The 15601-nt window shown below is 41.9% G+C and overlaps 1 protein-coding gene across 2 annotated transcripts in view; it reads right to left on the bottom strand.

Moving 5' to 3' along the window:
• Positions 1-13165: 13165 nt before the first annotated feature.
• CNGA3 (cyclic nucleotide gated channel subunit alpha 3) overlaps positions 13166-15601 on the bottom strand; it is a 35268-nt gene continuing 32832 nt past the window's right edge. For both annotated transcript variants that reach the window (XM_045550178.1, XM_045550177.1), the window contains one exon: positions 13166-14652. In XM_045550178.1, the coding sequence (XP_045406134.1) occupies positions 13241-14652 (1412 nt within the window). In that variant the 3' untranslated portion in view covers positions 13166-13240. The remainder of the gene's footprint in view (positions 14653-15601) is intronic.

The following is a 15601-nucleotide window of genomic DNA, read 5'->3' as shown; positions in this document are numbered from 1 at the left end:
AGATAGTTGAATATGCAGAAGACAATTCAAGAGATTTCCTAGGCGCAGAGGTCCCTAACCTATGGCAAGTTGTATAGTTATTTCATTATATATTACAATGTAATAATAATAGAAATGAAGTACAAAATAAATGTAATGTGCTTGAATAATTCTGAAACCATCCCCCCTCCTAGGTCCGTGGAAAAATTGTCTTCCACGAAAACGGTCCCTGGTGCCAGAAAGGTTGGGGACCACTGTTCTATGGTAATTTTGACTACACTTAATCTTCCCCTCATCCAGCACTTATATAAGGGGTGACTCTGTTTGCCTGGCATGTTTTGTGAGCAGAAAACATGACTGACTCTATTTTACACACACACACACACACACACACACACACACACACACACACACACATGAAATAGCATCAGATATGAGAGCAAGTATGAACACATGACAGGAAGCTGTTGAAATACAAGAATTTTGATGGTTTTCTCAGCCAACTTTCGTTTGCATGAACAACTAGATGTCCATTCAGAGATTTTTCTCCCTCTCCAGAGTGTAGTCACTGGGAAGTGACTACCTAGTCAAGGATCACAATTTTCACTGCCCCCCCAAGCATACAAGTAATGTATGCCCCCCCAAGCATACAAGTAATGTATGCCACTTCTAGGCTAAGGTGATTGTGAAGCAGAGGTTCCTTCTCCACCTCCCCACCCCGTCTGCAGGCTGCCTGCAGAGCTCTGGGCCCTGAGGGAAAGGCAAAGCTGAAAAATAGTGCCCGGATCCCTGCAAGCTGGGACTGTGCATCCACACTGCACTGTTGCAGAGTGGGAAACGTTTATTGCCTCAAGCCACCAAACATTGGGAGTTTATTCATCACAGTGGCTAGCATTACCCTGATTAATACGATTGGCTATGAAAGCATTTTGTCTGCTAGTAGCAGGCTAGTAGTGATACCAAGGAGCAAAGTTACAGCAACCTTTATGGAGGAAAAATGACACAACTAAGGCATTACTTTCTTCTGTAAATGGCAAAGGACTATTCCTAAATTTCAGAGTCAAGTACTAGTGTAACTCACACAGGTATTGCCTGAGAATATGGTTTTGTGAACCCCTGAGCAGGCTTTTTGGAGGGCCGCTTTCTGTCCCCCACTCTTTCTGGAGAATGGGACCCGTGGTGGTGCATACTGGTTGTGGCAGAAAGGCCACCCTGGCCGGGCCTCTCTCTGTCCTTATTATTGCAGGTTGACTCTCACCTGATCCAGGCACAGAGTGTGAGGGCCTGGAACATCTCCTAGGCTCCCTTTTCTATAAAGATTATCATATTTCAGGGGATGAGGTGATGGGGAGGAAATGCCACAGTACACTGCATCTAAACGGGAATTCCAGTAAAATCCTAGGTCAACATCACCACATGAACGGGTCCAAGTGCTTGCATTCTACCACCCGGATATCTGGCCCCTTTGGAGCTCAGAACATAGGTTCTCCTTGTCTATCACTGATTAAGAAAGTTCTCCAGCTTACTCCTTCTGGTTTAGCATTATTGCTAGGAAGCCAGGGCAAGGTTTCACTGTTATTAATTGATTCAATCTCTAACCTCTAAATTCAAGATTAATAGACACGATGAATAGTAATGTTAAGATCACCTTATACTCTGCAGTATAACTTCTCACCTGTACTTGCTTTTGAAACCATCGCATTAAAGCGACTATCTTACCCAGATGCCTGTCACTTAGCTTTAATTTCTAGACACCTAGCCTCAGTATTTAAAGCTCATCAGCTAATTGCATTACAACAAACTCACTGCTAGAAACCACGGAGACCACACTACTGATAAAAGCAGGATCCAGGATTTGAAGAGCCTTAATTTTATACACTGTGAGGAGAGTATTTAGAAAAAGAATACCAATCACAAATTCAAAACCATGAATGAGAAAAATTACAATGTATTACAAATTTAAAATGCCACAAACATCACAAAATCCAGAAATACTTTATTAGAATTTTCTTACTATATTATTAGTCAATTGGCTGATACAACATGTTTGCTACAGTTTTTGGCCGTCTACTCTGATTACTTCTTTATATAGCAACAATCCATATACTTCTGAACAGAAAGAATAGAAAAGGAATTTTGAGTTTCCTCAAGAATGGTTGATCCAAAATTGTGGTTTTTTATTATTGATATTTTAGAAAGGTTTCTGTTAGCTTCACAACTTGTTATTGGTAAATTTATGTATATTTTTAGGATTGCTGTTAACTTTGGGGAAACCTTCATCAAGTTTCTTTCCTCTATGAACTAGCATAGCTGTACTCACTATCTATCTATCTATTTATTTATGAGACAGAGTCTCACTCTGTTGCCCAGGCTAGAGTGCTGTGGTGTCAGCCTAGCTCACAGTAACCTCAAACTCCTGGGCTCAAGCAATCCTCCTGCCTCAGCCTCCCGAGTAGCTGGGACTACAGGCATGCGCCACCGTGCGGGCTAATTTTCTGTATATATATTTTTAGTTGTCCTGCTAATTTCTTTGTATTTTTTTAGTAGAGATGGGGTCTTGCTCTTGCTCAGGCTGGTCTCGAACTCCTGATCTCAAGCCATCCTCCTGCCTCAGCCTCCCAGAGTGCCAGGATTACAGGCATGAACGCCTGCACCTGGCCCTTCATTCTTCTTTTTCCTTTTTTCTCTTTGGACTGTGTATTTTCAAATAGTCTGTCTTTAAGCTCACTAATCCTTTCTTCTGCTTGGTCAATTGTGCTATTGAGAGACCTGATGCATTTCTTAGTTTGTCAATTGAATTTTCAGCTCCAGAATTTCTGGTTGATTTTTAAAAATTATTTTAATCTCTGTTAAATTCTCTGCTAGGCTTCTGAATTCCTTCTCTGTGTTGTCTTGAAGTTCATTGAGCTTCATTGCCAGCTATTTTGAATCATCTGTTTGAAAGGTCACATATTTCCATTACCCCAGGATTGGTCACTGGTACCTTATTTGGTGAGGTTCGTTTGGTGAGGTCATGTCTTCCTGGATGTTCTTGATGCTGGTGGATGTTCATCAATGTCTGGGCATTGAAGAGTTAGGTATTTATTTTAATTTTAGCAGTCTAGGCTTGTTTGAACCCATCCTTCTTGACAATGCTGTCCAGATATTAAAAGGGATTGAGTGTTATGATCTAAGTCTCTGGTCACTGCAGCTATATCAGCACTCGGGGTGCCCCAAGCCCAGTAATGCTGTGACTCTTGCAGACTCCTGGTGGTGCCACTTTGGTGGACTTGGGTAAGATACGAGAGAATTCCCTGGATTACCAGGCAAAGTCTCTCTCTTCCCTCATTCTCTGTGCTGGGCTGCTGCATTTGGGGCAGGAGGGACACGGGCCTTCCCTTGTGGCCACCAGTGCCAGGTCACACCTGAAGCCAGTCTGGTCTCACCCAAAGCCTGTGGTGAGTGTTGCCTGGCTACCTCTGATGTTTTTTTAATGCCCAAGGAGTCTTTTGTCAGCATGTGGTGAATCCTGCCAGGACTGGGTCCTTCCTTTCTGGAAGGCATGTTTCCTTCTGGCCCAGGGTGGGTCCAGAAATGCCATCCAGGAACTAAGGCCTGGATTGAGGGGCTTCAGGAGTCTTCTTGGTGCTTTATTTTACTGTGGCTGAGCTGGTACCCAAGTTGCAAAACAAAGTCCTCTGAACTCTTCCCTTTCCTTTCCCCGAGTGGAAGTAGACTCTCCCTGAGCTGCACTGCGTGGAGTCTGGGGACGTGTGACACAGAGTTGGCCGTGACTGCTGGTGTCTCACTGGGTCACATGCACCCCAAGTCCACTGGCTCTGGGCCAGCACAGCTGCAGGAGTTGCCCAAGGACTGCAGCCTTTGTGGCCCAGCTGCCTGATAAATTTAGTCCAGGCCCCAGGCTGCTTTTTGTCAGCTGGTGGTGGGGCTAAGTGGAACTTGGATTAGGGGTGAAGGATTTGCCTCCGGCTAGGCTGGTCAAAATGCTCCCTCCATGGGCACCGGCAGAATTCTGCCCGGTGCTGTGTTCCCTGTGCCAGGGCGGCCCTGAGTTTCAATGCAGAGCCCCACAATCACTTCACTCTCCTTCCTCTGGGCACCCAGTTCTCTCTCCACTCTGCTCACTGGTGTGGCACTGCCAGGGGCTGGGGAAAGGATCGTATAGGCGATGCAAGATTGTCTTTTCTGCCCACTTTAGTGCCTCTTTCCTTGATAAAATGTTAAAACCAGGTAATATGATCACTCACCTGACTTTTGGTTCTTCTGAAGGTGCTTGCTTGTGTGGATTGTTGTTGAATTTGGTGTTCAGGCTGAGGGACGCTGGCTGGAGGTTTCTGTTTGGCCATCTTGCTCCGCCCCCTCCTGTACTCACTGTAGACCTGCTGCGGGTTTGCAAGCTTCGAAACAGGAATTCTGACTAATTTCACGTGATTCTCATTAAAAAAGGAAAAACACTATGAGGTACTTAAAATTGTACTTGCATTATCAAGTATATTTCTGACATATATGCCATCTGACTAGGTATTGATGAGAACTGCTTACAATTTTACATGTCTGATGGCTGGAAGAATTTTCTACAGAGTTGCTTCTAACTGTACATCACAGGTGAGAAATTATACTTCAAACTACAGAGTAAGGTGATTTTAGTGTAATCATCTTCCATGTCCCAACACACGTACAAGCATGTTAGGACAAATTCACATCATGACGTGACCACTGAGCCTGTGCCCTTGAGCCGCAGTGCTGGGTGAGCCAGAGCAGTGGTACATATTCCCAGGCGCCATTTCTGCACTGGAATGGCTAACAATAATGTTGCTATCCTGTTACATTTTAACTATTCGAACATTTTTTTTTTTTTTTTTTTTTTTTTTTTTAGTTCAGCAAAGGAGTGATCTAGGTGCAAGCTGGAAAGATTCGGACAACATACTTGCAGATAGAGTTTTGTGTACTCCAGACCAGTGCTTCTTAAACTTTAAAGGAAAATATGAATCTCCTGGGGTCTTGTCAAAATGCAGATTCTGACTAAGTAACCTGGGGTGCCCCAAGATTCTGCATTTTTCTAACATCATCACAGGTGATCCTAATGCTGCTGGTAAAGCAGCCTCATCCTGAGTAGTTGGTTTCAGGTGTATTTTCTAAAATTGCTTTCGAACTCTATGGATCAAAATGCCGTCCTCATATTACATAAGCTAAAAGTTTATTTTCTATAAAATTCAGCCAGCAGACTAACACTGTCTGTTTTTTATGAGATTGGCTATTGTCATTCAAGGTGAAGAGTCACACTATATCAGAGAAAAGGTCGGCTCTAGGGCTTAAAAACAAGTAAGACTAGTAAGTGGCATGACTACCCCTGTGGGAGAGCAAATAGCATCTGAAAACACTCCCCTCCTCTCCCCCCTTCACTCTGCAGTCGATACCATGTGGCTCTTCTCAGGATAGTTACACAAGAAGGAAATTTTTTTCTGGAGTGATCTATTTATTCCAAATCCAAATCAGCTGTAGCTTGGATCTGGCATTCTCCTGAAAACTCTATTCAATAAACAATTTTGGTAGCTCCTGTGACTTGAGTTAAACAGTGTGGGTTTTTGTTTGCTTGTTTTTACTCTTAAGTCTTTTAATCTTTAACCATTCTCCCCTCTTTTTTATTTTATGCTCTTTATTTGTTGAAGGCCATTTTTCCTGTAGAATGACCCATATTGTGGATTTGGCCAATCACTTCCTTGTGGTGTGTTTTCCTCATTCTTCCATACTTCATAAATTGGTCCTTAGATTTAGAGGCTTAATTTGTTTGCTTCTTTCTTCCTTTCTTCCCCCCCTCCTCCCCCCTCTCCTTTTTTCATTCATTCATTCATTCTTTCTTTCTTTTTTCTTTCACTTTTGGTGAAAATATTTCATAGCTGGTGACATGTACTTCTTATTACGTACACCTGATTGCCCCTTCCTTAGTGATGTTGAGAATGATCACTGAGTTCAGGTTTGTCAGCCTCATCCTTCTGTTACAGAGTTCCCATCAGCTTTGCAACTAATAGTTGTGACATCCATTTTATCTCATCGCCTGGATCCAATATTCTATGACGGGATACTTTTTAGTTGGAATTCTTCCATAAAGAAGAACTTTTCTTCCTCAACTCTTTGTGTTACTCTGAAATATAGTTTCTATAGGAAAGTCAGCATAAATGCCTGATTCTTTCCCTTTGACCATTTTCAGAATAAGTTGCAATGGTAATCAATGAGTTATTTTTAAGGATTATTACCAATTCATAGATTTAAAAAACATATTTGCTTTAGTTCATGCAGTTGCAGTTATTTTTCCTTGTGATGTTCAAATTCTCCCACCTTTGTCCAGTGGAAGTGTATTCAAATCTGATCTTATGTTCTACTGACAGAACCTCAGTAGTCTTTGAGAGCTCCTTTGCTTTCTGGCAAAACAAAATGTTCCAGGCTCATCTTGGTTCTTTAAAATGTGAAATTGTATTTGGAGACCACGATCTGGGTGCTATTGTTACCGAGCAATGGGCTCACTTCTGGAAGGGGGTAGAAGCCAATACTATGGCACCGGCTTTTGATAACAGAAAAGGCTTTATTGCAAGTTTACTGGTAAAGAAACAAGAGGCTACGCTCAAATCTGTCTCCTCGAGCTCAAGCTCGGCAGAGGGTAACCATGAGAGAGATAGGAAAATGCAAGGAGGCGTGATCTGATTGGGTCACATAAAGAGGCAGTGGCAGGTCCTTGGCTCTTAAGTCTCTACTGCAACAAAACAGGCACCCCTTGCTTCTGTATTAAGTCCCTGTTCCTTGATCCCAAGTACTTAGGTTCACCTGTGGTTGCCTTTTTTTGTTCTGGCCAGCTCTACGGTCAAGAATTGGGCACACTTGGTTCATCTGGGTGTGCTCAGGTTATGTGACTTGCAACATGGGGTCTACTGTTACTAAAAAACTTCTCTTTTTTTACATTTTGTTACTGACAAGATTGAACCAGATTGATCTTGTTCTGTGGTTGTACTGTGGGTACTTATGGCTACTGAGTTATTGTTTTGAGCTTTCAACAGGCAGAGTAACTGCCTTATGTCAGTATTTTCCCACTCTTTTGGTCTTCTGAGGTTGTTCTCTTGTAGATTAGTTAGGAAGGGCCCATGAAAACAATATTCCTGAGTTTTTGCATGTTTGTAACTGTTTATCTACAGCGTTTATGCCTCAAGGTCAGTTTGGTTGGATATAAAACCTGTGGCTTATATTTTCTCTTTGAATATATTAAATGTGTCACTTCATTGTCTTCAAGCATAAAGTGCTATTTTATACCAGTCTGTAGGCAATATGATTTTTCCACCTTATAAGTGACTTGGTCTTCTTGCTTGAATGTCTAAAATGTTTTTTATTTTCCTTTGAAGTCTGTAAGTTTTACTATAATATGTCTCAGTGCCAGCTTTCTGGGTCAATTTTCCCAGAATGCAGAATATTTTTTCAATATACAGTTCAAGCTGACTTGTATTCAAGACACTTTTCTTAAATCATAAGTGTTACTGTCTGCTCTTATTCCTGTGCTTTGGTTTACTTGTTTGGGGATTCTTATTAACATGTTAGATCTTTGTCATCTATTCTCTATATCTATCATTTTTCTCTCAAATTTTCTTCTTCATTTCTTTTTGATTTTAAAGAAATAGACTTTATTTTTTAGAGGAGTTTTAGGTTCACAGCAAAATTGAATGGAAAGTACAAAGAGTTCCCGTGTATCTGCTATTCCCTCCATTCCTCCCCCACTATCAACATCTCCCACCAGAGTGGGACATTTGTTACAATCAATGAACATACATTGACACATTATCACCCGAAATCTGTAGTTTACATTAGGGCTCATGGCTTGGTGTTGTATATTCTATGGGTTTTGACAAATGTGTAATGACATGTACACACCATGATAATATCATACAGAGTATTTTTAGTACCCTAAAAATTCTCTATGCTCCACCTGTTCATCCTTCCCTCCCCCTAAACCCTGGCAACCGCTGATCTCCTTACCGTCTCCATAGTTTTGTCTTTGCCAGAATGTCATATGCTTGGAATATCCTTTTGATTTTTAAAGCATTCCTCCTCTTCATCTTTTGTTTTCTTAAAACATTATCTATTATGTTTATTTGCTTTTGTAGTCCTTCTAATCCAGTCTTATTTTGAAATGATTTTTGTTTTTTTATTTCTAGTACTTTCCTGGGTTTGGTTACATCTCTTTTCAAATATTCCTTTTCCTTGGTCACCTCATTCTTGATTCTGATCAATGCTTTTTTTTTTTATAGCATCTATCATTCTCTTAATTTCTTTTGGCTAGTTTTTAAACGATAGATCAGTTTACATTTGTTACGTGAGCATGTCTTTCTGGTGGATTTAATAATCTGTAGAGACATTATATTCCACCTTATTCTCTCTCTCTTTTTAATAATGAGTTTGCATGGAATTTGACTGTGAATCTTTTCTGTCATTCATATTTTAAGTGAATTGGATATGCTTATACTTTAGAAAGAAGAGATGGAAAATGACTTATTTTTTCCCAACTTCAAAGTTCTCTAACTTTCCCTTCTGCAGTTTTCTCAAAGTGATAAAAAATATATACGGACTAGTGCTGTCAGTCCATATATATGAATGGACTAGTGCTACCTCGTCTGCTTCTCTACCCTCTTTTATGTAAACTTTCTCTTTCCTTTGTCACTACTGTCTCTGTGTTCATTTTGAATTTTACTCCCACATAGTCTTCTCAGTGAGAGGAATTGTCTTAGAAGGAAGCTTCTTTCATACTAGAAGAAAAGATAGGGGAAAAGCTCCATAATGTTGGTCTGGGAAATGATTTTTTGGATGAAAACCCAAAAGCACAAGCAAAAAAAGTAAAAATAGACAAATGGAATTATGTTGAACTAAAAATTTTCTGCATAGCCAAGGAAGCAATCGACAGAGTGAAAAAAGACAACCTACAGAATGAGATAAAATATTTGCAAACCATATATCTGATAAAGGGTTAATATTCAAAATGTAGAAGGAACTCAAACAACTCAATAGTAGGCAAACAAACAACCTAATTAAAAAATGGACAAAGAATCTAATAGACATTTCTAAAAAGAAGAAGGAAGCTTTATTCTGTTAACGTCCAGTGTCTCTAGCATCCAAAGTGTCCTAGCACATCAGTCTTGTTGCATCATTGTCATCTTGCTCTCACCCACAAATTCATCCCCGTAGAACCCCTCTTGGTTCCAGCTGATGTTCTGAGATGGGTTCTCCATGGTTTTAGGTTCATAGCAAACAGTGAGTACCTGTTGGTGATGTGGGTGTTTTGTTATTCACAGGGATGTCAGATGTTGTCCATGGATCTCGCCATTTATTTATTTATTTGTTCATTCACTCATTCATGCATTTGTCCATAGTATAATACAATTTCAGAAGTATTAACCCATACTCCCATGTAAAACAAATTTATAATTACAGTATTCATATCACGTCTTTTTGTATTTAGCCTTATTTTCCAATCAAAGCACTATTTTTTGATGTTACTTAGGCCATCATTTTACCCTACATCCTTCAGTAAGGTTTTATCTTATATTTGTAATACAGTTAGATTCATTTGCCATAATCTTCTTTCCTTCCTAGGATTGCCCTACATCCTGGTTCATATTTTAAAATTTTATACATTCAATTTTACTCTTTGTGATGTACAGTTCCATGAGTGGGGACAATGCATAGAGTCACCTACCACCCTAGTACCATATACAACAGTACCATCACATTAAAAATTCCCTTCTGTGTCTCCTTTGTGATCAACTACTCCAGCCTGCCCCAACCCCTGTCAACCACTGAGCTCTTTTCCACCATTATAGTTTTGCATTTTCTAGAATGTCATAGGAATGGAATCATTTTGCATGACTCAGTAGCTCATTCATTTTCATTGAGGAATAGCATTTCATTGTATGGATATAGCACTGTTTACTTTTTTCTTTTCTTTCTTTCTTTCATTCCTTTTTTTTGTTTTGTTTTTTTGAGAGACAAGGTCTATGTTGCCCGGGCTGGCCTGAAACTCCTAGGCTCCGGTGATCCTCCTGTTTCAGCCTCCTGAGTAGCTGGGACTGCAGTTGTGCATCACTGTGCTCAGTTCTTTTTCTATTCATTCACCTATTGAATGGTATCGTGGTTGCTTCCAGGTTTTTGGTGATTATGAATAAAGCTTCTATAAACATTTGTATACATGTTTTTGTGTGAATATATGTTTTTAGTTACCTAAATACCTAGGAGCATGACTGCTGGATCATATGCTACAGTGTATGTCTAACTTTATATAAACTACCGATTGTGTTCCACAGTGGCTGTATCATTTTGCATACCCACCAGCAACGAGTGAGAGTTCTTGTTGCTTTGCATCCTTGACAGCATTTGGTATTGTCAGTTTCTTGGAGTTAGCCATTCTAATAAATGTATCTTTAGGAAAGCAATGCATAAACTCTTTGCTTCTTATAGAGTAGATGTACATTAAAAAATCAATTAATAAATGTTGTTAATTATATCAAAAGAATTGACACCTCAGGAAAGTTAAAAGGTTTCCTCAATAGGGGTGACGATTAACTGAGGAAATTTAAGCTTTTACATGAAGAGCAGTGCCTGGCACACAGGAGACAGTTAGTAAGTGATAATTTCCCTTCTTTCCATCATGTTTTTTTTTCCCAGAGAGTTTTGCATTCTCAAAAGGAAAAAGCTTCAGGACAGAGGAAAGAAGCTTTGATGGTGGACTGTCAGGCAACAATCACTGGAGAGAGGGTCATTTATTTAGGTTACATGGTCTTTATTACCTATTCCAGATACCTCTAAGGTAGGGCCTCATGTCTGTTGAAGACATTCTGTTGGTCAAGTCCAAAGTCTTTCTCACTGTCTTTGCTTTTCTAAAAATCTCTACTAGGAGGTAACTGAGGAAAACTAGAAGGCAGAGGGAGGGGAGAAGGGACTTCCTTCTTCTAGTGTGCCTGTTGTTCTGCTCACGTAGCCCTAGCAACAGCAGCAGCGGCAGTGGCAGTTTATCCTGGTAGTAGCAGTTGATTCCAGCCTCCTTTAGGGACTCCCAGGACCAGTCTCACTGTGCAATGCCCTTCCCCAGATATTGCCCAAATTCCTACATTTGCAAAATTTTTCTGAGTTCCTGAATTATCAGTAACAGCCAGTAGCACCCCCGCCTCTAAAGGTCTGAGTTTTAGCTTTGGGGGCCTCTTCTCTGAGCACCTCTTCCCCTGTGTTCCCCCAGCCCTAGGCGTAATAGCTATTTCCTACAGTTACTGTCTCTGAATAAACTCAATATTCCTTTTCTGCTCTTTCAGCCTCCAGCATCCACATAATAAAGTCCCTCTATTAAATTCTCTCTGGTGTAATACCTAGCATGTTTTATATTTTTACTCATTTGTATTTAATGCTTATATTCTGATATTTAGGGGGTTATTTTGGCTATTAAAAACAATGCTTCAGTAAACATTTGTACCTGTCTCTGGATATGCATATGTGCACTGTCTTACCAGCTTCTGGTTGTGCATCTGCCCTCCTGTGGAGAGTATGCCGTTCCCTGTTCCTCAGCATTCCTTCCTTCTAGGGAAGCCATTGCCCTAAAAACATACTCTGGGGCTGAATCTTCCCTTACAGCAAGAGCCGAAGCAAGAGTCATTAATATTTTTTAATCCACGTCTTTATTTTTCCTGTGCAAATATGAATGCAGTCATGACTAATAGTTAAGGCTTTTAAAATAAATACATTTTGAGAATAATTGCTAATTGCATTTTGCTGATCGTATAAGCTTGGATATATGACCTTTAATAGACCATAAAAAAAAGTTAAAATGGTCAAGTGACCCACAATAAAAACAAGAAGAGACCCACATAAATCTAAAATACATACTTGGAAATGCAGCACCTTTTGCATGAACTACAGTAAGCCCAACTGTGGAACATATGAATTATAACATCAGACCACAGAGACCTCAAGTTGTCAAAGAAAAGTGGGGCATTTTGTCTGATGACAAGGGGAATAAGAAGAAGGAGGAGGAGGCAGAGGCAGTGGAAGAAGAAGAGAAGGAGGAAGAAGAGGAGGGAGAGAAGGAAAGAGAGAGAAAGAGAGCAAGAGAGCAAGGAGGAAAGAAAAGAAAAGAAAGACTCATTATTGGATGATTTGCAACACGTGTGTAAGTGAAGGATGAGGTCAGAATTCAAAATCATAGAACTCAAAAATATAATCTCTTATAAACTGTTAATGAAATTCTATTTACTGAGTTAAAAAGAAAACTAGTTTCTGCAATCTGTAAGCTTTCGGCTAGCTAAAAGCTTTGCCTCAGGATGTAGTTCCAAGGGGGCTTGAGGTTTTCTCTTCATCAGTGAAGGGGCAGATTGCAAAGATACAGCCTGAGGGTCTCATCTTTTAAAAGTCCTAATTGTCAGCTTTTCTGGGCTTAGGACACCATTCCTTCCTTCAACATAAAAGACTCAGCTCCTCTCCTTGAGCTAGAATAGTTTGCCCCAGGGCCCTGACTCCAGGGCGAGGGTAGAGGCTGTCTTTGAATCTCTTTGGCAAATGAGAAGGAGGGGATGTCTCTTCTCCTCACTGGGCTGCTCTTTTCCATGAAACAGATCCTGGTTTCACGGGGGCTGCATGTCAGGGAGTCTAGATTTGCTTTACAGACTTGAAGTGACCTCCAATGGAGCGGTCTTCCTTTATCCCACAGAACTTCTACTTGCCACGGAACTACCAAAGGCCAGGGTCTCTAGGGTCCCAAAGGGCACACGAGGAGATACCAGATTCAGAAATATGACCCCCGACTGCTTTGTGCAAGGTGGAAACTGAGTCACTACTTTGTATCTTCAGCGTTCTGTTCTATATCTGTTATCAGATGGTGGCGGAGTGGGGTTGGGGAGGAGGAGGGTGGTGAAATACTCTTCCGTTTATAAGAAAATTAGATTAAAAAGCCTAAAAACTCCTTGTGGAGTCCATAAAAAATAACTAGAGTCCTGTGTGCACACTTTCCTATCGTTGGATTGGTGATAGTACTTTACACGGCCCTGCCTGTGGTAGTGTTTCCTGTGGACCTCACAATAACCTGGCACTTTCTAGGTGAGGAAACCAAGGCTCTCTCCTGCAGCCACACAGCTTTCAAAGGCTGAGTAAAGCTGGAATTAACCCTGGCCAACTTCCATGCCACCCAGCTGTGGCCACAGAGCATCATACTGAAGCTGACCCTGTGAAGCAGGAGACAGACGCATTTTCACTGCTGTTTGTCCTCTGTTTTTGCTGCCTCTGCAGGAGCCTCCTCGTCAGACAGGAGGCCACTCCCGCAGCTCTTCACCTGGCTCTCCAGTTGGCTCAGTCGCTGCTTCACCTTCATCTGGGTGGCGTTGTACTCAGCTAGGAGTCGTGCAAACCTGGTCTGCAGGGTGTCCAGGGAGGACTCCAGGTGCTCCACCTTCTCCTCGATGTCCTTGGGGTCTGCCCCGGCCTTGGCCACCTCCTCATCGATCAGGTTGTCCTTCATCAGGATCTGCCGTCCCTTCTCCTCCAGGGCCTTCTTGGCTTCAGGGTACTCGGTGAGGGCCTCCATCAGGTCATCCTTCGAAAGGCAGAAGAGATCCGAGTAGCCAATGCTCCTGATGTTGGCCGTCCTGCGGTTCCCTGACTTGCTCCCTTTGATGTTTAAGATGCTGATTTCCCCAAAGTAACTGCCATCACTGAGGACCACGAACTGAGTGATCCCATCATCAGCCACCACAGCCAGCTTGCCCTCCTTGATGATGTACATCTCCCTTCCAATGTCCCCCTTCTTGCAGATGTAATCCCCAGGGCTGAACACGGCGGGCCGCAGCTTCAGCACCAGCTCCACCAGCAGCCCCGCCTCGCAGTCCTGGAAGATGCGAACCTTCTTCAGAGTGTCCAGGTGCACATTGATGGCGATCTCGGCCTTCAGCTTGTCTGGGAGGCTCTTGAGCACCTCCTTCTCATCCACCGTCTTCCTGTTGGCCCACAGGTAGTCAAACCACCGGATAACCCGTGTCTCCAAGTCCTTGGTCACCTTGCGGAACTGCATGTACTGCTTGATGGAGTCAATCTTGGCCTGGAACTCTGCCCGTGAAGCATTCATGTTCGAGATCATGGAGCCCACATTGCCCACAATGGTGGCAAAAATCAGAACGCCCACCAAGAAGTCTATCACCACAAAGAGATACTCCTCATCTTTCACAGGAGGTGGGGTCTCACCGATGGTGGTCAGGGTCAAGGTGGACCAATAGAGACTGTAAATATACTTCCTGGAGAGGCGCCCATACTCTGGGATTGAGATGTTTGGGTAGACCCAGGAGTCTGTCCCAAAACCAATAAACTTGGAAATGGCAAAGTAGATGCAAGCATTCCAGTGGATGATGATGAGGATGTACAGGACCAAGTTCCCAATCCTGAACACATTGGGGTAGTTGGTCCTTGTCTCTGTGCGGTCAAAGAATTCGAAGAGCCGGGAAATCTTCAGCAGGCGGTTGAACCTCAGTTCTGGGTAGTTCATGCCCAGCTTTAGGTAAGCCAGGTCTGTGGGGATCAGGGACAACACGTCCAACTTGAAGTGCAAGGTCATTGTGTAATGCTTCCACAGCCTCTCAACATCCCTGACCACTAAGCCTTGCTCAAGGAAACCTAAAGAAGAAGATGGAGGTCACTTGGGCACCAGAGAAGCTAACTTTTTTTGACCATGGTCCTGCAAACTAACATAAAACCCTAAGCTCCCCACTGACTGAACTGACCCCCTCTCAGCCAAGGGGACCCCAGAATAACCTTAAAACTGAATTCCTAGCCATGATGGGACAGGTCAGACATGCATCACTATACCCCCTCCCTTGCTAATGGCCATCAGGCTATTTTCCTAAGGGCTAAACAGAAACCAGTCTCATGATCCAGACCAGCATTCTTTCCTGATAAGAGACCACCAACCACAAAGTGGGTTTAGCCAGTCTATAGAGCATAAGGAGAGAGGGTTTTTGTGTACTTGCTTTACCTCTTTGGCAGAAGAGGGCCCCATTTCTGAACATGGACCCCATAAAAGGGCATAAAGCTCAATTGCACAGGTATATGTTTCTCCTTTCATAAATATTCATGACTACTCCTATGGCTTGTTAAATATGTATATTTGGCCATCCTGCTCAGTATAAATTCCTCTTCCCATTGTCCCTGCCTCGAAGCATGTGTTCCCAGTATCTGGCTGGGGCTCTGCTCTCCAGTCTGTTGGAATGGCTGCCACAGGCTGCAACCCTTTAGGAGAAATAAAGCTCTCCTTTCCAAATTATGAGCCTCGTTATCTCTTCAGTTAACAGTCCACGTAAAGATATTTTACATCATGATTACACAATATGTAGTGATACTTACAGAAATAATACCAAAGACAACACTTACCATTTACTACAGGAAATGCACTCTGATATTTTCTGTTCTATGATGTTCTAATCTATTAGGTCAATTGAGTAAATTTGAATATGGATTGGGTATTAGATGATAGCAAGAAATGATTATTAAATTTTAATAGATAAATGGAAATTATATATATATATCTCTAAAAGGGTCCTTTAAAGTTAGAGATATGTGCTAAAGT

The sequence above is a fragment of the Lemur catta genome, chromosome 4, assembly GCF_020740605.2.
Source record: "Lemur catta isolate mLemCat1 chromosome 4, mLemCat1.pri, whole genome shotgun sequence".
In the NCBI taxonomy this organism is placed as follows: Eukaryota; Metazoa; Chordata; class Mammalia; order Primates; family Lemuridae; genus Lemur; species Lemur catta.
This window is presented reverse-complemented; position numbering and strand designations above follow the sequence as displayed.